Source organism: Heteronotia binoei, chromosome 4 (assembly GCF_032191835.1).
Source record: "Heteronotia binoei isolate CCM8104 ecotype False Entrance Well chromosome 4, APGP_CSIRO_Hbin_v1, whole genome shotgun sequence".
Lineage (NCBI taxonomy): Eukaryota > Metazoa > Chordata > Lepidosauria > Squamata > Gekkonidae > Heteronotia > Heteronotia binoei.
The window spans coordinates 116,017,338-116,039,917 of record NC_083226.1 but is presented as its reverse complement, the minus strand read 5'-3'; the positions used below and the strand labels follow the sequence as shown (position 1 = coordinate 116,039,917).

Sequence of the window (22,580 nt, the reverse complement as noted above, 5' to 3'; positions counted from 1 at the left end):
AATGCACTTTGTAATCTGTGACATAAAATGTATGTTGCTTAATCTCCTCTTTGGTTTACCTTTGCTTGTAGTGACATCCTAGAATAAGAAGTTTTATTTTGCATGATATTATAAGCAGCAGGACAGCATGTTTTATACAGAATTCCAGAATACTAAACAAGCTTCTCTATCTTAAGCTGACCAGTGCAGTGGAATGGGAGATGCTGAGGAAACTGCCTAATCATTTCAGATTTTTAGTGCTAATTCACAAAAGACTTATCTGCACAAGTAATCCAAACAGTCCTTAATTAAACACCAGTATGGACAATCATTACACATAGATAAAGCTCACAGAAATGGCTGGTAAAAGTGCAACTGCTACCAACTGTATCTAAGATGCTATGTTTGTTCACTCAGAGGCATGCCAAAGGTAGCATGGATAGAAAAAACATTGTGCAAGTTCTTTCTTATAGCTTTCAATATTTATTGCAGTTATTATACATTTTTCATGCGTGTTATACCTGCTCTTTCTTGTCCAGATGAACTATCCTTTAAAGCCTTGATGCATCCATTATGTACTAGCTCTCCAAGCCGTCTAAGATCTGTCTCAGATTTATCCACTAGTTCAGCATCTCTAGCTATTGCATCCAACCTGTAACAAAACACAAGTACTACATATCTAGTTTCCATACATGACAGATGCCTTCAACATTGACAATAGAAAAGACATCAGTGCTAGGTATTTGTATAACTCTCTTAATGAGGAAATGTGCAGTCAAGGCGCATCTGTATTAGCTTCCTGTAGAAATGAACAGAGGTCCTTCACTGGTGGCCAATACAGGTGGCAATGGATGCAGAGGGCTTCCAAGAGTACTTGCAGACATTTGCCCCTCTTAGTGTTCTAGCCAGGAGCACTTCTTAGCTACTGGTCTTCTGTTTCCTGCTTTTTTATTCTGGCAGAAGTGTTCCCTCTCCCACACTAAATAAAACAGGTAATCACCTTCTGTGCCTGAGTTAATATAGTCCTTTGCTATGATAAGAGACCATACATTTGTTTACTAACTTCAACAGATAGTAAAACCAAACAAAGGGACTAAGTAATAATCTCTATTAGGATCTAGGTAGATATAGGAAGCAGAACCGATATAAAAGGAGAAGCATTAAAAGGTCACTTATTCTAATTATATACGTGGAGACCTGTGAGAAACTGAGGGAAACTCTCGCTGGTCCCTGCTTTCTCCTCTGGCTTCTGACACTGCCCTGTCACCTTTCTGCACTCTTTTTCTCCCACTGCTGTCTCCTCCTCTCATTTTTCTTCCCACACTCTTCCACCCTTACCCCAACACTGGTACCATGTCCACTTACCCTCCTGCTGCCCCCTTTATGTACTAGCCTGACCTACTCCTCTCCTCTTCTCAGTGTCCTGCCCACCCACAAGTCCTACACTGACAGACAACCTTCCTCACTGCTCCACCTAACCTCCATCATGTGTTCACCATTTCATCTCACTTAGATGGCAGGCCTACCATGGAATGAAGGAGAAGTGATGACATTGTCTCTTCTGCACCTGACCCAGATGACAGTTGGCTCTCACACTCTCTCCCGCCACAGAAAGAGGGAGAGAGAAAGCCGGAGCTGTAGCTCCAGCACAAATGTGCTGTGTGTGCAAATGCTCCTAGGTGATTTCACACTCAGATTTTTCCCAAGGTTTCGCCCCCAAAAAAGTTTGCAGAAAAATGTCCATAGTCTGTACATTGCCCCAATCTGCATATATAGGCCTCCACAGATTTTGCCATGTTGAGAAACAGATGCATTGGTGGGAAAAAACTATAGTTTCAGTGAACATTCACTAAAATAATTTACAAATTTTCATTAAAACAATTTCAAATTCTCCACTAAAATAATTTCAAATTTGATTCTCAGCAAACACAAATAAGCTACAATTAAAATACTCTCTACAAACCCAGTTCTCCCAGATAAGAGTCTGCATACTTAACCACTACACCAAACTGGCTCTGGGGTGATTCCCCACTTCTCCACATGCACTTGCTGATGTGACCTTGGGTCAGCCACAAGTTCTCTCAGAGCTGTTCTGCTCAAGAGCAGTTCTTGGAGAGCTCTCTCAGCCACACTTACCTCACAGGGTGTCTGTTGTGAGGAGGGAAAAGGGAAAGGAGATTGTAAGCTGCTCTCAGACTCCTCCAGGTAGTGAAGGGTGGGATATAAATCCAATCTCCTCTTCTGATATGACTGGTATCAGATCAACAATATCTGATTTTGCACAAGGCTCTCCCCAATTCTGATATTTCCATTCCTGATAATATGGGAACTGAGAATCATGGGTAAGCAGCAAGAGCAGGGGGGGAGAGGAACTTTGCCCCAGCCCCCAGCTGGTCTGAGCACTTCAGCTCCTCAAACTTTAAAACTCCCTCCCTATTTCCCAAGGGGAGGGGAAATACTTGTTTTAATTTTTTTCAGAAAGGACATGATTACTATTTTCACTCAATTGGGAGTGGCATTCTGATATTTATTAAACCAAAAAATTTTCCCAATACAACTTTTCAGGAGGATAACAATACTTCTGATATTTAAGGAAATAAAAAACATGCCTTTCAACTTGCTGATCTGGAATTAAAATAATTTTTGAATCATGCATCATTAGAAATCACAGCAAGGTGGAAATCAGATCTTGTTTTTTTCAGGAAGAGTCATAGCTAATGAACCAGCCATGTTAGTTAAGATGCTGTATGCTACAGATGAGACCCAAGTCTCCAACCACAGGCATGGATCTTATTTCCCAAACTATGATCTTGTTAGGGTTTGTAGAATCTTTCGGGATCAAGTGCCGTGTTCTACTGGAGGAAGTTTTCCTTCCAGACGTTTCGTTCTCAGCTGCGGAGAACATCCTCAGTGGCACTGAAGCCAGAGCAGGCGCTCAGACCTTCTTGGCTGCTGTGCATTGAGTGGAGCCAGGGCTGCTGGAGAGCTGCTATTTCTAGGCTGGAGGGGGTGTGATGAAAGGGCAATTGGTTTGTGGATGAGCCCATTGTTTGGTGGGGCTTCCTGGAAGGGTAGTGATAAGGAAACTGGCTGTTGAATGTGACCATTCAACAGGGTGTACATTGGCACTACCCAACGCAGTATCAACACCCGTCTCACCGAACACAAGAGACACTGTCGCTTGTTTCAGCCAGAAAAATCAGCTGTAGCTGAACATGCACTTCAAGAAGGAGACCACGTCATCCACTTTAAAAGAACTGAAGTCCTTTCTACGGTCTCACATTATCATACCCGCCTGAACAGAGAAGCTATTGAGATTTACAAACACCAGCACAATTTTAACAGAAAGGAAGAAGGCATTTTCATCCACCAATCTTGGTACCCAGCTCTGCAAAACACCCTACAGACTATAAATTGCAGAAAGTCTCAGAACAACCAGCAAATTCCACAGAACAATCAGCACCGTCAACAACCATCTTCCTTATCTTCAAACCCCTTCCAACCCTCCCAGCAATTAACACGGAACAATGGTCACATTCAACAGCCAGTTTCCTTATCACTACCCTTCCAGGAAGCCCCACCAAACAATGGGCTCATCCACAAACCAATTGCCCTTTCATCACACCCCCTCCAGCCTAGAAATAGCAGCTCTCCAGCAGCCCTGGCCCCACTCAATGCACAGCAGCCAAGAAGGTCTGAGCGCCTGCTCCGGCTGCAACGCCACTGAGGATGTTCTCCGCAGCTGAGAACGAAACGTCTGGAAGGAAAACTTTCTCCAGTAGAACACGGCACTTGATCCCGAAAGATTCTACAAACCCTAATGATGTTACCAGCCGTGAAAACCTGAAATCTTTGATATGATCTTGTTCTTTCAAGAGGAGAGCAACCCTCCCCGGAACACTATGACACCTCAGATCCTGGCTGGCTATACTGCTAAACCAACATTACTTTTGTTTTAATTACACTGAATTTCAGTTTAATGTTTCAATATACCGTAATAAAAAAAGGAAGTCTTGGCTATCTGGTAGACTTACCTTTCAAGAGGACCCCCAAATTTCTTATAACTCTTGATAAACCTAATAGAAAACAATTGGATAGGTTAACTGCAAGATTTTTCAACTATCAAATCTCATTTAAGATATATCTATAAAATATGCATAGTGCACAAATAAAACAAACAGTATACTGTTAACTAAAAATTATTACAGACTTTTCTCTTTTGACAAAATATCAGAAGTTAACAAAATATGACGTACACCTGGGTCATATGATGTCACGGGTTTATACAGATTTACATGGTAATTTCAAATTGATATTTCATGTTGTGAAAATGAGGTAACCAAAAATCAAGACAATCAACCTGCATCTGTGTTTAGTAATATTTACACAGTACTGCTCTGACAATTCTCAAACCCACCCCAACAATCACTCCCCCTCCAAAAAACCTGCCATTAGAAACTCCTGTTTTGAGTTATAGGGATTACAGAAAACAAACACATATATGCAAATCATTTTCAACACCATACTTGTATTTAAACAAGCATGGATACACTTATTTCAGCAGCTGACTTCAATTCAACATAAAACTATACAAATTAATGTCCAATACACTAACTTTATCAAGATAATCCTTTAAATAAAAAGATACAATTTAAAAATTTAACTAAAACAATAAAATAAACTAAAATATATATTGATAAATAATGTTATGACAATTTAGGAGTGTTTTGTTCTTTTAATTTTTTTAAAATATACCAATCACACTTTGTTTGCTACTTTCCACATGTAGACCTTTTCCTTTGCTTCTTACCTCCTAATCTCAGAATCACTAAATCCCTTGATAGTTTCCCGTGGAATAGTTCGTGGTCTTCCACGTTTTTTGGGACGTTTTCTTTCTGATATAGAATCACTATCTGATCCAGAATATCTTCTGCTCCTACGCCTTCCCTCACTTCCATTAAAGCTGATCTATAGATTATTTTTTTTAAAAAAGGAAGAATACAAATATTAAGTGTCCAAATTTGATGTTAAACATTTTTCAGTTTTTTAAATGGAATCTGATCCAGTCCCAATAGGATGTGGGAGAAGACCTCTTAAAGGTAAAGCTCACCTGTTTTGCACAGTTTCTCATTCTTGGAAGCATATAAATTTCTTCCAATTCCTTTTGTCTTTCTTCTTCTTCTAGTCTTCGTCGGTGGACCTCTGGAATTATTTCCTCCCAGTTCCTTGAGTTTTGTTCAGGCTCCAGTTCAATGTCATCTTCATCCATATTGGAGAAATTAGCCACCTATCAAAACATTTGATTTTGCAAGAAATAGGTACAAATGATACACATCTGTGGAAATAGTAATCCAGTATACAACCAACCAGAGAGTACAATTTCCACCCTATGGACCAAACACCTACAGTTGATTTTTTTTTCAAATAAAATATCTTGGGATTGGATCAGGACCACTATGTCAAATGAACAGGAATAGAAAAAAAATGTTTCAGAACAGTTTTTGCTAAATATTTTTTTTTTATTTATTGGATTTATATCCCGCCCTCCACTCCGAAGAGTCTCAGAGCGGCTCACAATCTCCTTTACCTTCCTCCCCCACAACAAACACCCTGTGAGGTGGGTGGGGCTGGAGAGGGCTCTCACAGCAGCTGCCCTTTCAAGGACAACCTCTGTGATAACTATGGCTGACCCAAGGCCATTCCAGCAGGTGGAAGTGGAGGAGTGGGGAATCAAACCCGGTTCTCCCAGATAAGAGTCCGCACACTTAACCACTACACCAAACTGGCTCTCCAATATGTCTATTTAAATAAATATGTTTATTTAAAGCAGAAAATACTATTTCTTATTCCCTAACTGTTCTAATCAAACTTTTAAGAGGTACTTAAAGAGCTGTAAACACAGTTTGCTTCATGGTTGTCAGAATCAATTAAACTAGTGACCACTTAACTTTGGAACCTGTTCTGTTCTCAGTAAGGGAATAATTCTAGTTGCAGATGAGAGAATAAAATAGAAAACCAAATCTTGATAAATGTACCTTAAATAGATATTTTGGGAGGGGAGGGGTGTCGGAGCCTTCTAAGATGGACGCCTAGAGTACTTGCTCTGATTCTCCCTTTTACCTAAGCTCATCTAACTCACACAAACCAGCATATCACCTCTAATAAACATGAGTAAAACATCAACTGGAAAGTCCACAACAACCCCTGCAAATAATAAGGGGATCAAGGACTTCTTTACAATAAAAACTCCAGTGACAACTCAGAATATGGACCTGAGGAGCAAAGATGAAATGGCGGCTAAGGGAACAACTGCTTTCTTGCCCACCCCCGTTCCTAACAAGACAACTCTAGAAATGATGTTTAGCAATTTTGAAAAGAAAATAACAGATAACATGTCAGCAATAATTAAACCTCTGACAGATCAGTTTGCCTTATTTCAAATCACGCTCGAAAATGTAAGTAAAGCTGCGGATAGTGCAAGGGAAATCGGGCTGGTTTTACAGGAAGATGTAAAAACACTGAAGGCTAAAAATATTACTCTTAAAGAGAAAGTACTCTCACTAGAATTTTCTTCACGCTGTTCCAATTTGAAATTTAGGCGTTTTAATCAAGATCTCCCAAGCTTTATTGCAGAATGGTTAGCAAATGTATTAGATCTGGAAGATGATATCACTCCTTATATTTCTGCTGCCTACTGCCTTGGTTCCTCCTCACGAGCAGCAATCAGAGGTCCAAGAGACGTATTAGCAACCATTCCAGATCAGAGGGTCAGACAAAAAATACTTGAGTTAGCAAGGAGTCGGGGTGGCCTTCCTTTCAAAAATGACTCTATTCATGTATACCCAGACTTACCACAGGACGTATTGAACTGGAGACACGAGATGAAACCCATCACAGAAGCCCTACATGCAGCTAAAATTCGCTATAAATGGCTTCACAACAACAAGATGCAAGTCACTTTTAAGGACAGACTGTACTATGCTGAGAGTTTAGAAGCTGGTTATGCACTACTTAGCCCTTTTCATGTTCCAGTACCGATGGATTCCTCCAAGCCTTCACACTAATGGAAAATGCCAGCATCACCAATGAAAGACGCCAAACTGAACATTAAATAAATGCATTAATCTAATACTTATGACTGATACTTTACAAACTTTAAAGACAACATTTAATGTAGGCTGGTTTGTGCCTAATAATACATGTTAATTATTTAGACACTAGATTAAGCCATTTTACCTGTTTAAGTGTTAAAAGGGGGGGAGGAGTGGATATTATAATCAATTGCTAACCACTCATTATATATTCTGCATTAATTAAGCTCATTTTCATTTTATTCTTAACATAATAGATCCCTGTATCAACTTATAACTGCTTGTTTAGTGAATCAATTAACATTATTATTATTATTATTATTTAATTTCATTCTTTCTGATCACTAAATCACAATATTACTGATTACTTGTTAAAAACAGAGGGTTTGGGTGGGAGGGAAGTTCAATAATTTAATTTAACTACTGAATATTTATAAATTAAATTATATATCATAATATTTTTAACTATTTAAAAGTGTCAATCAATTTTTTATTCATTGATTAACTGTCTTTTAGCATTCATTATTGGAATTAATTACTCCTATTCACTGTGTGTATTTTAATACAGCCTAAATTTAACAAATTCATTTATTTATTGGCTCCATATTTATTGGTAATATTAAATACATCAGCTTTAGTGACACTAATAGCTTCACTTTCAACTATAATATTATATTACAGTTTTCACTACGCAATAACATTTTATTTTGCGTTTACATATAAAAGTAACACTTCTCTTAAGTTGCTGCTCAACTATCACTGCCATTCTAGTACTAATACAAAATAACAGCAACTACAAGAAAGGTAAGACCATGACTAGCACAGTGCTTTTCTTATTCATTTTTCCCCTTCTATTTTTCTCTTCATCTCTCTTTATATTCACTTATTTATATAACTTTATTCTGCATCAGTGCACACTCTGCTACAATGCCTCCTATTTTGAAAATTATTTCTCTGAATGTCCGAGGCCTTAACAATGTTGTTAAGAGGAAACACATCTTATCAAACCTAAAAAAACTTCAGAAAGACATAGCTCTAATGCAAGAAACCCACCTACACTCTCCTGCACAACCAACTCTCAAATCTCTCTGGATCCAACATCAGTATCATGCAAATGGAAATTCCAAGTCACGAGGGGTCTTGATATTAATATCTAAAAACATTAGATTCCAACATCATTCATCAAAAATTGACCCCAGAGGCCGTTATATCTTCATTAAAGGCCTACTTGATGAAGAGCTAGTTACAATTGGTTCTATATGCTCACCCAATGAAAGCCAACTATCATTTCTGGAGGAGACACTACACACTTTTAGAAACTTCCAAGAAGGCAAGGTCATTCTAGGAGGTGACCTAAATCACATTGCTAACTCTGACCTTGATCGATCCTACAATCCTTCCAAACCTTCTAAGAAAAAACAGGGCCCTACTAGGTTGTCATCAATATTCGAAGACTCACAACTTATTGATGTCTGGAGAGCTAGTCATAGTGAGGAAAGAGATTACACATATTTTTCTCCAAAACATAACATTCATACAAGAATTGACTTTATTCTTTTATCCAAGTCCTCACTATCTTCGGTGACTTCTGCTGATGCTGGCCCTGCCTTGTGGTCTGACCACTCCTGGGTGAGTTGCACTTTAACATCATCTTCTGACTGTCATGCACAATTTCACTGGACTCTAAATAAATCAATCCTGTACAATGATGATTGCATTACACAAATTGAAACAAACATTAAACAATATTTGGAGACAAATTGTACTGAAGATGGTTCAGCTTCAAATATTTGGGACGCTCTCAAAGCAGTCCTTCATGGCCAAATCATATCTCAGACAACACAACTCAAACGTAAAAAAGAAACCTTTTGCCTAGAGTTGAAGAAGAGAATCTCCTCTCTTGAAAAATCGCACAAAGACTCTGGATGCCTGTTCAAGTACAAAGAACTCATTTCTGAATGGAAGCTACTAGAAATCATTGAAAGTTCTCATATTAAAAAGAATCTCCTTTTGTCAAACAGAAATATTGGGTAAAGTCTCCAAAAACTTTAAGACTTCTCCTCCTGGAAAGTTAATGAAAGGAAATTTTCAAAATATGTGACAACTGCTCAAGACCAAACGGGAACTCTTCATCACAACTCCAGAAAAACCAATGACATTTTTACTCAATACTATCGCAACCTCTATTCCTCTAAAAATCCTTCGACAGATGACATCACTGATTATCTGAATTCACACCCTGAGATCAAGAAAACAAGAAACATTGCTCAATTATGGAACAACCAATTGAACCTCAAAAAGTCATTGCTGCTATTAAAAATCTAAAAAACAACAAATCTGCTGAACCAGATGGTTTTCCATCAGAGTTTTATAAAAAATTTGCACATCTACTAGCTCCACCACTCACCCAAGCTTGCAACAAAATACTCTTTGATGGCAAACTACCACCGCTCTGGAACTCAGCCTCAATAATTGTTCTACCAAAACAAGGCAAACACTTAACTAACCCATCCTCCTGCAGACCGATCTCCCTTTTAAATCAAGACTACAAGATTTTCACAGCAGTAATTACCAAGAGGCTAAATTCTTTTGTAACACAATATATTCATCCTGACCAAGAAGGTTTTATGCCCGGAAGAGACTTAACAACCAATATACATAAAACCAAAAATATTATTTCTAATACTAATCGCAAACGTTTGGAGGCACTTCTGCTGTCCTTAGATGTAGAGAAGGCCTTTGATTCTCTTGAAACATCAACCTTTTGAAGCTTCTCCATCAAATGAATTTTGGTAAGAATTTCTTGAGAATTATCAAAACTATTTATTCCGCACCTTCAGCACAAATCCACATAAATGGCCTAACATCAGAAACATTTAAGCTGTATCGGGAAACCAGACAAGGCTGCCCACTATCTCCAGTCCTTCTCGCTCTGGCTTTGGAACCGTTGGTATCGGCAATAAGTAATGACTCTGAGATTCATGGAGTAGAACTTGGCTCCCGCACATCCAAAATTAGTTTATTTGCAGATGATATGCTGTTATATTTAACAAATCCTAAAACATCACTGAAGAATCTGGAAACTACTCTCAAATGTTTTAGCAATATCTTGGCTTATGTATTAATCCAAATTTTCTATTCTACCTCTACAACTTACCTCAGATACGGAACTATATATTCGTCAACACTATAGATACCAATGATCATCAAAATCACTTACTTATTTAGGAGTTCAGATTCCTCGTAATCTCAACAATATTCTAAAATTCAACCACCTACGCCTCTCTCAAGAAATCCAAAAAACTACAAACAAATAGAACAAACTTAACACATCTTTTCATGTCATACTGCAGCTTGTTAAATCATTCCTCTTTCCTAAATGGCTCTTCTTATTTCGTACACTTCCAGTACACCTGCTAATCTACTTAAATCATGGCAAAAAAACCTAAATGAATTTTTATGGCAATGCAAAAAAACAAGAACTAGTTTTAAAATTCTTAAAAGGCAGACTTCTCGAGGAGGCTTAAACTTTCCAGACTTGGCTACATACTACAAAGCTACAATAATAGCAATGATAATTAAACTTCTTCAGAAATCAGAACAGGAAGATTGGACTACATTGTTGTCAATGTATACAGTTCCAACATCTATTAAAGAAATCATTTGGTCAAAAACACGTCCTCCTTCTGTAAGGAATAGCACCTTTCTATGGAATATGGGACATTCTCAGTAAAAAATTACTTCCGACTATTTCCAGATTCTCATCATTTTTATTCCAAAGCTGGTTTCCTCCAGGCAATGAAACAAAGGTTGCAGAAATCTGGAGACAAACAGGACTAACAAGACTAGTAGATATAACTAATAATTCTGGATTATTACCTAAAAATATATTGGAAAGAAAACTGCAACAACAGATTCCTTGGTATTTTTATTTGCAGCTTCAACATACCTCTTCTACTCTCAACTTGAAAAAAGTAATGTCATCTCCTCACTCTGATTTTGAACTACTTCTTAAACAATTGGACTATAATCACAAAGGCATAATTTCTAAAACTTATGCTATATTGATTTCTCTGGATAGTGTTCAACATTTACCATGCCAGTAAAAATGGCAACATAATTGTGGGATACCTCTCAGTGATGACCAATGGGACAAGATCTGGTCCTCTGATTTGTTCACACTGAACTGATCAGTTCAAAATCAATACCTTACAAAATTATAACGCAGTGGTACCTTACACCTAAAAGACTATCCTTAATATCATCTAAATCACTCTCCATTATACTGGAAAAACTGTGAAGTCGGTGATTTTGCCCACTGCTGGTGGAAGTGTCCTCATATTACTTCATTTTGGCATGAGATTTTACAACAAATCAAAATTATAACAGGATATGAAATTTCATTACTTCCTCAACTGATCTTCCTGGACATCCAACAGTACCTCAATTTAGGTGAACACTGATAACTAACATGCTGATAGCAGCAAAAACCCTAATTGCTTCAAAATGGAAATCACCTCAATTTCCATCAATCTCCAGCTGGTTATTAGGGGTGTGCATTCAGTTCAGCTGAACCGAATAAACCTCCGAATCCCCCCGATTCGGAAGTATACGGCGCCATATACTTCCAATTTACCAATTGGAAGTCATTATACGGGAGCTGTATATGGCTCCCCGTATACTTCTGAATCAATATTCGGAAGTATACGGAAGTTCTTAGAAAAGGCGGGAAAGGAGCTTCTGCAGCCTCAGGGGAGCTGCTTGCCTCCTTTCCCGCCTTTGGAAGCCTTTTCCCACCTCTCCCATAGCCTCCCTGGGATCAGGGAGGGAAGAGGAGGGGAAGAGGAGCCCCAGCAGCCAATCCAAAGCATGCATTTGCAAAATGCATTGCAAATGCATGCTTTGCAGGGCTGTTGTGTAGCTGATGGCTGGGCTAATCCCCCAGCCATCAGCAACATTGTTGTTCTTTTGTTTACTTGGGTATCCAAGTAAACAGTGTTCTCTGGCCAATCACAGAGCAGTGGTATTTTTTGAAACTGCTCTGTGTAGGGCCAGAGAACCTTTTTAAGGAGTGTGCCTGGCTGGACTCCATTCCATTGCTGCTGTGTTGGTGGTGGTGTAAGAGAGAGATTGTGCTGCGCTGGCCCTTGGCCTCAGCTGCTGCTGCTCTCTCTCAGCCTTGCCTGACCTGCCTGGAGAAGAGAAGACATCTAAGGTAAGACATTCTTGGGGTTCTTGTTTTTATTTCAGTTAGTAAAAGGACTTTTTAAGACTCAGAGTCCCTTTACTTATCCAGATTTGTGTGAGTAGGTACTGGGTAGCTTATTTGGGGTTAGGGGTTTCTGCTGAGGGTGGGGGCCTTGTGTGGGGGGTTTCCAATTTGCCTATATCTTACTTTAGTGAGAGGACTTTTAAAAGTGCAGTGTCCTTTTACTTTTCCTGATTAGGGTGGCTTGGATTTCTTGGGGTTAGGGTGAAGGTTTTTTTTGGGGGGAGGGGTTGGTAAAGTTCTTGTATTGTTAAAAGTAAAGTTTACTGTTTTAAAAGGATTCTGTGTTTGATTTGTTGCTGCTGTGTTGTGTTGCTGTTGTTCCATTTCTCTTCTGGTTCTTGGGGGGGGGGGGGCTGTTTGGCCTAATTGTCATTGTTAAAAAGGTCACTTTTTAACAGTTGAGTTTGTTGGCCTTTTCTCAGTGATTTGGATCTGTTGTTGGTTTTGCATCCTGTCCTGTTGTCCCTTTTCCTGGTTCTGGTTTTGGGGTGGGTGGGTTAAAAGTTAAGTTTCTTTCTGTCACATTTTTTTTAAATTACCTCTGGTTGGTGTGTGGGCTGTGTGGGGTGGGTCACTTTCATGTTTTTATGGAGTTATTTTTGGAGTCTGAGGGTGCTTTTGGTTTGGCTAGGGCAACTAAATAGGCTGCCACACTAATAAGGGTGTTTTTAGGGACTGTGTTTTTTGAAATTTAAAAAAAAATTAATCCAGTTTAGGGCTTTATCTTCTTTCAAAATTCAACTAGGCCAGATAGGGGCGATTTAAAAAGATTTTAGGTTTCTCATAAAAGGCAGCATGACTACTAGGCCACATCAGGATCCCTTTTAAAGAGACTAGGGTTGCAGTGCATCTTGCTTTCAGAAAACTGAAAGCTGGTGCATCCTTAGATTTCCATAGGGTAAACCAGAGCTTCTCTCTAGTTATAGGGGACACCTGATTTCTAGTTTGCAAGGAAATCTGGTTTGTCCTAGGATCTAGTTAGGAGAAGTTTAACTACAAGGATATAACAATGATTGCCTCCATCTCAAGGTAGCCTTTTAAAAACTGTAGCCAGGTAGAGGCAGGATCACATAGTCTCCTAAACTTTACCAGGCTACTACCACCTCAACCCAAAGAAGGAGAGGTTAGGGACCAAAAAACCAAACAAGTTTTGGTGGGAGGGTTTTTAAAAAGAAGTCAGGGCACCTGTTGGTTCAGGGTACAGTGTAGTGAGTTAGGTTTGTAAAAAACCCCACTCTCGGTTCAGGTTGTGTAAGACTGGCCAAGGGTGACATGAGTGACAGGCAGCAGAAGAGGTGCCCTGGGAGCAAGGCCAAGGAGAAAACTAGAGGGGTGGAGGGGAGGGGAAGGGGGAGGACCCAGTTCCCCCCCCCCCAACCTGTGCGTAGGACCACTCCACAGCCGCCTTCCAGCACTCCGAACTCTGGCCGGAGTGTGATAAAGAAGTCCTGCCTTGGGCCCTTCATCGAGGCCGCTGCTAGGGCGCCCACAGCAGAGGTGCCATTAGCTGCTGGCACAGAGCAGGGGTCTGCTGCTCAGGCAGTCTCTCCTCCAGCTGATGTCACTGGGCAGCAAAAGCAGCCCTCCTTGGGGATGAGCTTTGGGGACAGTTTTCTGTTCAAAACAATCACCCCAAGGAGGGTGCAGAGTGTCCTGCAGGAGCTGGAGGAGAAGCTGGTTGAGGAGGACCAGCCCCCTTCTTCGGTTCCTTCAGACACCAGCAGTCCTTCAGGGGATGGTCAGGAGGTGAGGCCACATGGGGTGGAGGAGGAAGAAAAGGAGACACACTAGGTGTCTCCATCTCCGCCCACTTCCCCCAGGTGGCCAGTCCCTCCTGCCACCCCGAGACACGATGTGTCTCTCCCGAGCACCTCACAGGAGGTGGCTCTGGACACCCAAGCTGTCGGTCAGCTTGGATATCCGTACACCTCTGAAGTCTGGAAGCATTTCCGACTTATGGAGGATCCACACTATGTGCAGTGCCAGCTGTGCAGGGCCCGGATCAGTCGTGGGTGGGACCCTGCCCACCTGACTCCGGGGGGGGGGGGGGATTCGGAACCACCTGTGGCAGCCAGCAGCCATAGCAATGCTGAGGTCCCTCTAATGGGACAGTGATAGCTGGTGTGTTGCTGCTGAGCTGAGAGAGAAGGAATGGTTCCCTTCCTCTCACACAATCTGAGGCCCTCTCAGTGATCTTCCTCATTTGGGGTGCGACTCTGGCTCACCATCTCGTGGTGCACCCTGGGTAACGCAAAAGAGCCTGGACCAGCCAACCATCCATCACTCAAGATAAGTCTAAATGCTTCTTGCTTTGTGTCAGATAAAGAATGATGTAGAGCTAGGTGTGGCCCACCACTTTCTTGTTTGAGAGTTGTGTTGTTTGGGGCAGGGCTGGAGAGCTGGCATCTGTAGATTGTGTGTTCTGTGGCAGGGAAGCTGGCATCTGGGTGAAAGACCCAGAACCAGCATGCTTGTTGTGCTTGGCCAGCTCTCCCCATGTTGTTTGGGGCAGTGCTGGAGGGCTGGCATCTGTAGACTGTGTGTTCTGTGGCAGGGAAACTGGCACCTGGGTGAGAGACCCAGAGCCAGCATGCTTGTTGTGCTTGGCCAGCTCTCCCCGTGTTGTTTGGGGCAGGGCTGGAGAGCTGGCATCTGGGTTTGCTGCAGCCAGCGTTTGCTGCAGCCTTGAGCAGATTGTGTTTTGTGTGGCAGTGACGTTGGCAACTGGGTTTATATTGGTTCCAGGCCAGAAGGTTCATAGAGTAGATAAATGGATGTATTTATTTATTTTATTCGATTTATATCCCGCCCTACCCCACCAAGGTGGGCTCAAATGTAGTGCATTTGGGTCCTGTAGAGATTCTCTGGTGTTAAGTTAGGTTTGGCTTTGGGTGCCCCAGGAATTGGACCCCCTGATCCAATTTTCTTTTGCCTTGTGGGTTTTGTGTGGGACAGTGCCCTGAAGCTACACAGCAGTTTGGGGGGCTCTCCTCAAAACCCCCTGCTCCCTAGAGCCACTTTTTTCACGACAATTACAGTGGGAGAAGTGGCTATAATTGGTTTTTTCTCACCATTGGGAACAGTGTTCCTTTTGGGTGCCCACAGTTGGGCCAAGGGGGTTGCATATGGGGGAGTCCCCTGAAGCTGCCCTGCAGTTTTGGGGCCTCTCAAACCCCCCTCTGGGCAGAGCCACTTTCCCCACAGCAATTATAGTGGAGGAAGTGGTTAATTGGGCTTTCCCCAGCATTGATGGCAATGGGCCCTTTGGGGAGTCCAAAGATAGGGACCCCCAGGCCCAATCCTTTTCGTACTTGGGAGTTTTGTAGGGGAGAGTCCCCTGTGGGTTCTTTGAAGTTTTGGGGGCTCTCCCTCAAACCCCCTGCCCCTCAGTAGCCTCTAATTATGCCCTATGTTGCCATTGATTTCAATGGCCCATAGGGTATAATGGTGGAATAGGGGCACCCTCTTTGGCTGCCCCTGGAATGGGACCTCCTGGCCCAATATTTTTGGAGCTTGGGAGGTTTGTAGGGGAGAGTTCCCTGCAAATTTGGGGGCTTTCCCTCAAACCCCCTCCCCTCCAGGTGGCTTCCAAGATACCCTTTTTTGCCATTGATTTCAATGGCCCATAGGGTATAATTGAGCCGTATATTCGGAAATAGCCATATATCTCCTGTATATATGGCTATTCCAAGTACTGGTATTCGGAAATATACGGTATTCCAAATATTTTGGCTCCGTATATTTCCGAATCCGATTTTTTCTGAATTTTTTTTTTTTTTGCAAAGTCCTACTGGTTATCCAAGGTTTGGGACATTCTCATACTAGAAAAAATTATAGATCATATCCCACATTCAAACTTAGACAACGATAACTCGAAATTCACAGAGAAATGGTTTCCTTTTATTGAGTTCATTTCAGTAAATGACATTCAACGACACAAACCAGAATTGTCAAGTCTGCTTCAGCTCTGGTCAAGCCTGTATAACATCTTTGGTTCAGGGGAAAGCATTCTGGGTAAAAGCCATACTGTATGCCAATGCTAATTATAATTACCAGATAGTAAATTTTGGAATAACCTGTAATAGTTTGCATAAAGAATATTTAGGTAGTTAAGAATTCACAGCAATGCATAATTAATTGTTTCATGATAATATGAGTTCAATTAGATTAACTGTGTTTTGATACAGGAATTATTGTGTTAATCTTAATTTTGTTTTCATCTTGACCTCTCTCCTAGGATAGAAAATGGTCTACATATCTAGATACATCTTTATAACTTAAAATCCTTACTCGATATTTTATTATATGCATTTAAGTATTTATGCTTGTTTACAACCTGATTCCATAAGTTTAATTAATTGTATATGAATATTAATATTGATATTAACTTGTATATTTTTTAAAAAATTCAATAAAAATATAAAGAGAAAAAAAGATATTTTGAAACTTTCAATCAGGAGAGGTGAAACTGGCAGCAAGATACCAAAATATAGGGGGGAAACAGCAACCCGCCCCCCATGAAATTGCCACAATGCATAACTGGTAAAGGCCCAGAATATTCTACTAATATAACAGAAACAATCCCTTTCCACTCTACACTGTACTACAGTGATGCAACCAAGATATACTGCTGTGGAAAGAAACAAAATGCTTCCTTCTGATCAGGACACAGCAGCTAACAAATTGACGCCATCAAGAAATCTGATAATCCATTTTAAAATCTGTGTAATTGTGCACTTCTAAGAAAACACACTACGTTCTTCTTATCTATTTTAAGAAGCCCTGGTCTAAAACTTTGTAGATAAAGATTTTCCTACAATCATATTCACCTAACTACTGGGAATAATGAATTCCTGGAGTATCTGCTTCCTGAAGAAGCAAACATCCTCAGAGTTCTAATGCTGAAATAGGATGGAAGATATTATATTAGGCACAGTCTTCTAAAATAATTTTGACATCTCTGCATTTTTAAACATATTAAGGAAGAACAGAAGTATGAGCCATAATCAGTCTGCACCAAAAAATAATAAGCAGCAGCAGAAGCAAAACGTTTGATTTTTATACTCCACTTTTCACTACCCAATGGAGTTTCAGAGTGGCTTACAATTGCCTTCCCTTCCTCCTCCCAGCAAAATACACCTTGCAAGGTAGGTGGGACCGAGAGAGTTCTGAGAGAACTGTGACTGACCCAAGGTCGCCCAGCTGGCTTCATGTGGAGGAGCAGAGAATCAACCCGGTTCTCCAGATTAGAGTCTGCTGCTGTTAACCACTACATCACACTTGCTCTCAGAAGAATATCTGGGGTAAGCAAGGGAGGGAATTTATAAAACTGAAGTGTGTTTATCCATATGGCTGACGTGCTTTGCAAAATTAAAAAAGTAGTACCTTAAACTGGGAAAGCAACTCATCTCCCACGCTTAAAGGGCCAGATTCATTTTCCCGGGTTTCAGCCCTCTTCAAAATTTCATCTATGTCCATTTCCTGTAAAGAAATAAAAAGAAACTTTGTCACAATTGAAATGTGAAAAGAGAAGTAAAGCAAATGTATGTGATAAACTCTGTACCTGTGGCTCCTGTTCTTCACCTTCAGGTTCCTTAAAAAGTTCCTCAGCACCAAACTTTAAGATAGCTGAGAGTTCCTCTTTGTTAAAAGGAGCAGAACTGAAATGGAAGTAAAACGTTTTCATTTTCACTCTTAATGGGATTCTTTTAATTCAATAATACTACTATCCAGGCTTTGTAGTGCATATCCAATTCACTGTTACAATTCATTTTCTTAGTCAAAAAGAATAGGGTGGCCTGCTGGAAATTTAGCTGTTTTCCCCCCAACTGTGTCATCAAAACAAATACTACAGTAACCAGAGAAATTCCCTCTGGCAAAATACTTTCTCCTATTAAAAAAAATTATAGAAGCCTTTGCTGGTTTTGGATCTGATAACACTACCCTGTTCCTTGGCTCACCCCTCCTGAGCCTTAAAGATATTCTTGCCTGTCCACTCTCCTCCTATCAATAGCACACTGCACCTCTGCGTGTTTTCCTTTCCTTCATTCCTTCTTTATTTAATTGCATGCTTCTCTCACTCACATCTCTTGCTTGTATGCTCAGTACCTCTGTACTCACAAGTACTCTGACTCTTGTTGCCTGGTACTTTCATCTGTCTCATGCCAAAGCTGTCTGATATCAAACATTAAATAGATGGTTGGGTAAGTGGGGCTTGCAGACAGGAAAAAGTTGTAGCATAGATGTGACAAGCAAAGATCCTTTACTCCAGCAAAAAGTGAAGCATGTGTTGCAGAATCTGCAAGCAGGCAGAGAACAGCACAAGGAAGCTGCTGGCAAACCAATCATTAACCATCAAAGCCCTCCAGAAATATATGAGCATGAACACTGCCTTTAAAAGCTAGCTTTAGTTCAAGCAATCTAAAGCTACTACTATCCAGGCAATAATTTCACAATTGGTATGTGGGGTTAGTTTAATTTGCCTATTCTTCTCAGACTTTGATAAACCTTGCCCTTGGCTTGCCTATGGAACTCATTCAAAATGCTAAGACTAACTGATATGTGCATAAGAACATAAGAGGCCTGCAGGATCAGACCAATGGTTCCTCTAGTCCAGCATCCTGTCTCACACAGTGACCAACCAGTTACTCTGCTTGGCCAGCAACAAGACATAGAGGCTGAGGCCTTCCCCTGATGTTGCCTCCTGACTGTGGGATTCAGAAGTTTTGTGCTTCTGAATGTGGAGATTCCCTTCAGTCACCATGGCTAGTAGCCATCAATAGACTTATCCTCAAAGAATCTATCTAATTCCCTTTTAAAGCTGTTAAGAACATAAAGAGAAGCCATGTTGGATCAGGGCAATGACCCATCCAGTCCAACACTCTGTGTCACACAGTGGCAAAAAAAAAAATGTGTATACACACACACTGTGGCTAATAGCCACTGATGGACCTCTGCTCCATATTTTTATCTAACCCCCTCTTGAAGCTGTCTATGCTTGTAGCTGCCACCACCTCCTGTGGCAGTGAATTCCACATGTTAATCACCCTTTGGGAGAAGAAGTACTTCCTTTTATCCGTTTTAACCTGACTGCTCAGCAATACTGTGGTCCTAAATCCTGTTTAGTCCTGTGGTCATCACTACATCGCCTGGCAGCAAATTCCACATTTTAATTTCTTTGTGTAAAGTCACATCTTTTTTGTCTTCCATGAACTCACTGCATATCAGCTTCATTGGATGCCCTCTAGTATTTTGGGAGAGGGAGAAAATTTTATCTTTGTCAACTCTCCCTGCCCCATACACAATTTTATAAACCTCTATAATGTGCTCCCTTAGTCTTCTCTAAACTAAAATGTCCCAGACTTTTCAGACTTTCCTTGTAAGTAAGGTGCTTAACGCCCCCCCCCCCCCACTTTCATAATTTTGGTTGTCCTTTGTACTTTTTCCAGCTCTGCAATGTCCTTTTGGAGATATGGTGACCAGACCAAATCAGGCTGCACCACAGGGGCATTAGAGTATTAGCGATTTTATTATCAATCTTTTCCATGATAATCTCTAACATAAAGTTTGAAGAAGAAGAAGTTTGTCCTTTTCACTGCAGCACCACAGTGGGTTGACACTTATTGAGCTTTCTACTATGACTCCAAGATCTTTTTCCCTCTCATTCTTAGCAAGTTCAGACTCCATTAGCCTATACTTAGCAGGGGTTTTTTTGTCCCACTGTGCATCACCTTATGCTTACCAACACCAAACTTCATTTGCCACATTGTATAAAGATCATCCCAAATAATGTACCTAGAAGGAGCAGAGCCTGTGTGCAGCACCGTCTTTCCTGTAGTGTCCATTCTCTGTATCACTAGATGATCTAAAACCATCTTCTTTTTGGCTCTTTCCAGGATGTCTTCCTCAACTGATCCCTTAGTGACTAGCCGATAAATGTTAACCTATATATAACCAAACAAACAAAAACTTTTAAATTAACATAAAGATGTAATTTTATTAAGACTGGGAATGAATCTGTAATTGAATAAAGTATGTATGTAACAATCCTCAGATATTCAAACGAGAGCCAAAAAATGAAATATCTTTGTTTTCAGTGCTGGCATAGTGTCATGAGCTACAGCCTCCAAGAAGGAACCACAGGCATGCCTGATTTCATAGAATCAGAGTAGCTGGGACAGCCAGGTTAATCACAGAGCAAAGAACTCAAGCAAAGAAGAAGGTAATGTTTATCTGCTGAATTATGGAGTGCTAAGTGCATTTTGTACTTCAGAGAAGCCACTGGGACATATATGTGAGAAGAGACATCTGCTTGTGCAGCATGACTTTTTTCAACTTCTCCCTTTCCACTTCAGCTATTCAAAATGCTCTTCAGGAATAGCATTACAGGAGGAAGCGAGAAAGTCATGCTCCACAGATGGAAATCCTTCTGCCCACAGAAATGCTGTGCTGGATTCAAGCCCCTGCCCAGATAATTGCTAAGACAGGGAAGACTGAATACACTGAAGAAGGAACTCTGAGCCATTCGTGGGAAGGGCGGGATATAAATCTCGAATAAATAAATAAATAAATAAACTCCAGAATTCAGTGACTAGGTAAGTATCTGCCATTCTTCTCAGGATTGCTGCTGTGTGTTTTATCTTCAGCTGCAGTGTTTTGTCTTCCTGCAGAGGCAGGAATATGTATAATATGTGCGTGCTACACTGGAGCCACAGAACATAAAGCATGCTGACATACCTGCAGTTGCATTCCATCTTTATCTGGATCATTTTGCTGGCTTTTAGATGTAGGGCAGCAGCACTTATTCTGCACCTTATGGATGGTCACATTTATATTTACCATTAACTAAAAGAGTCACATTTACTTCCAAATCTAGGTAAGGCCTGAACTTCAGGGAAGCTTGCAATTTACCTATTCCTCCAGCAGCCACTGTTTCAAAGTGGAAATGATCAGCCAACCACAAGCCCCACTGGGCAAATGCCTGGGCTCCTGAAACATGGTGCAGGTGAATTGCGGAACAGTTCTGAGAAAAAGCCACATGTGGCTCCCAACCCACTGAGTATCACTGATGTAGGAAAAATTCCAATTCATACTGAATCTTTCAAAGCTGAATCTTTCAATTAAGCATAGCATAACAAAAAAACAAACAAAACCTGGGATATGAAGTTCGTTAATACAGCTGTAAAACCCTACCTAGTTATTTCAACTGTCAATGTAATGGAAAGATCCAGACGGGTAGCCCTGTTGGTCTGAAGCAATAGAATAAAGTTAGAGTCCAGTGGCACCTTAAAGACCGACTAAGTTTTATTCAAGGTATGAACTTTCATGTGCATGCACATTTCTTCAGTGTGCATGGACAAGAAAGCTCATACCTTGAATAAAACTTTGTTGGTCTTAAAGGTGCCACTGGACTCTAAATGTAACAGGAAATCACTGATTAAAAATATTTTACAGAACTGAAATATTAACTGCCAATGCTCCAACTATCAATTTGAGAATTTAGCACTTAAAACATCTTTTCATAGGTTTCATTAAAGATTATCTTGCAATAAATGGGCGTATCGAGGACACAAATAGTTATTAAGAGTTAAACAAGTCTAAAGAAAGAGCCTTGTTCCAATCAGAACTGGATAACATAAACAGCAAATTACTTCTGCTTGTGAAACATCCAAAAACTAGACTGGAGGCCATAGTAAAAATATATATACCTGTTTCTTTTGTCCAATTCTATGAGCTCTAGCCTGTGCTTGCAGATCATTCTGAGGGTTCCAGTCAGAATCAAATATAACTACAGTATCAGCAGATGCCAAATTTATACCTAGACCTCCAGCTCTAGTAGAAAGTAAAAAGCAGAAATCCTGAAATAAAGACAAAGGAATAGATTTAAAATCAAAACTGCAAGAGGCCCATCTGAAAATTATTTTGGGGGCAAGAAAGTAAATTCTATCAACCTATTCTTAGTAATCCATGTACAGTAATATGGCTGTCTTCAATGCAAGTATCAATTGCTTAAAGTTGAAGTGCTAGTTCAGACATTACAGATATAACCGTGAAGAAGAAGATATTGGATTTATATCCCGCCCTCCACTCCGAAGAGTCTCAGAGCGGCTCACAATCTCCTTTACCTTCTTCCCCCACAAGACACCCTGTGAGGTGGGTGGGGCTGGAGAGGGCTCTCACAGCAGCTGCCCTTTCAAGGACAACCCCTGCCAGAGCTATGGCTGACCCAAGGCCATGGC

At 40.6% G+C, this 22,580-nt stretch overlaps 1 protein-coding gene across 1 annotated transcript in view; it reads right to left on the bottom strand.

Moving 5' to 3' along the window:
* The window catches only part of CHD1 (chromodomain helicase DNA binding protein 1), a 101,488-nt gene that overhangs the window by 20,444 nt on the left and 58,464 nt on the right, over positions 1 to 22,580 (bottom strand). Inside the window, exons 19-26 of the mRNA XM_060235647.1 lie at positions 22,050 to 22,199; positions 20,137 to 20,285; positions 17,906 to 18,002; positions 17,728 to 17,823; positions 5,090 to 5,266; positions 4,790 to 4,947; positions 4,014 to 4,055; positions 501 to 631 (exon numbers count right to left, since the gene is read on the bottom strand). Of these exons, the coding sequence (XP_060091630.1) occupies positions 501 to 631; positions 4,014 to 4,055; positions 4,790 to 4,947; positions 5,090 to 5,266; positions 17,728 to 17,823; positions 17,906 to 18,002; positions 20,137 to 20,285; positions 22,050 to 22,199 (1,000 nt within the window). The remainder of the gene's footprint in view (positions 1 to 500; positions 632 to 4,013; positions 4,056 to 4,789; positions 4,948 to 5,089; positions 5,267 to 17,727; positions 17,824 to 17,905; positions 18,003 to 20,136; positions 20,286 to 22,049; positions 22,200 to 22,580) is intronic.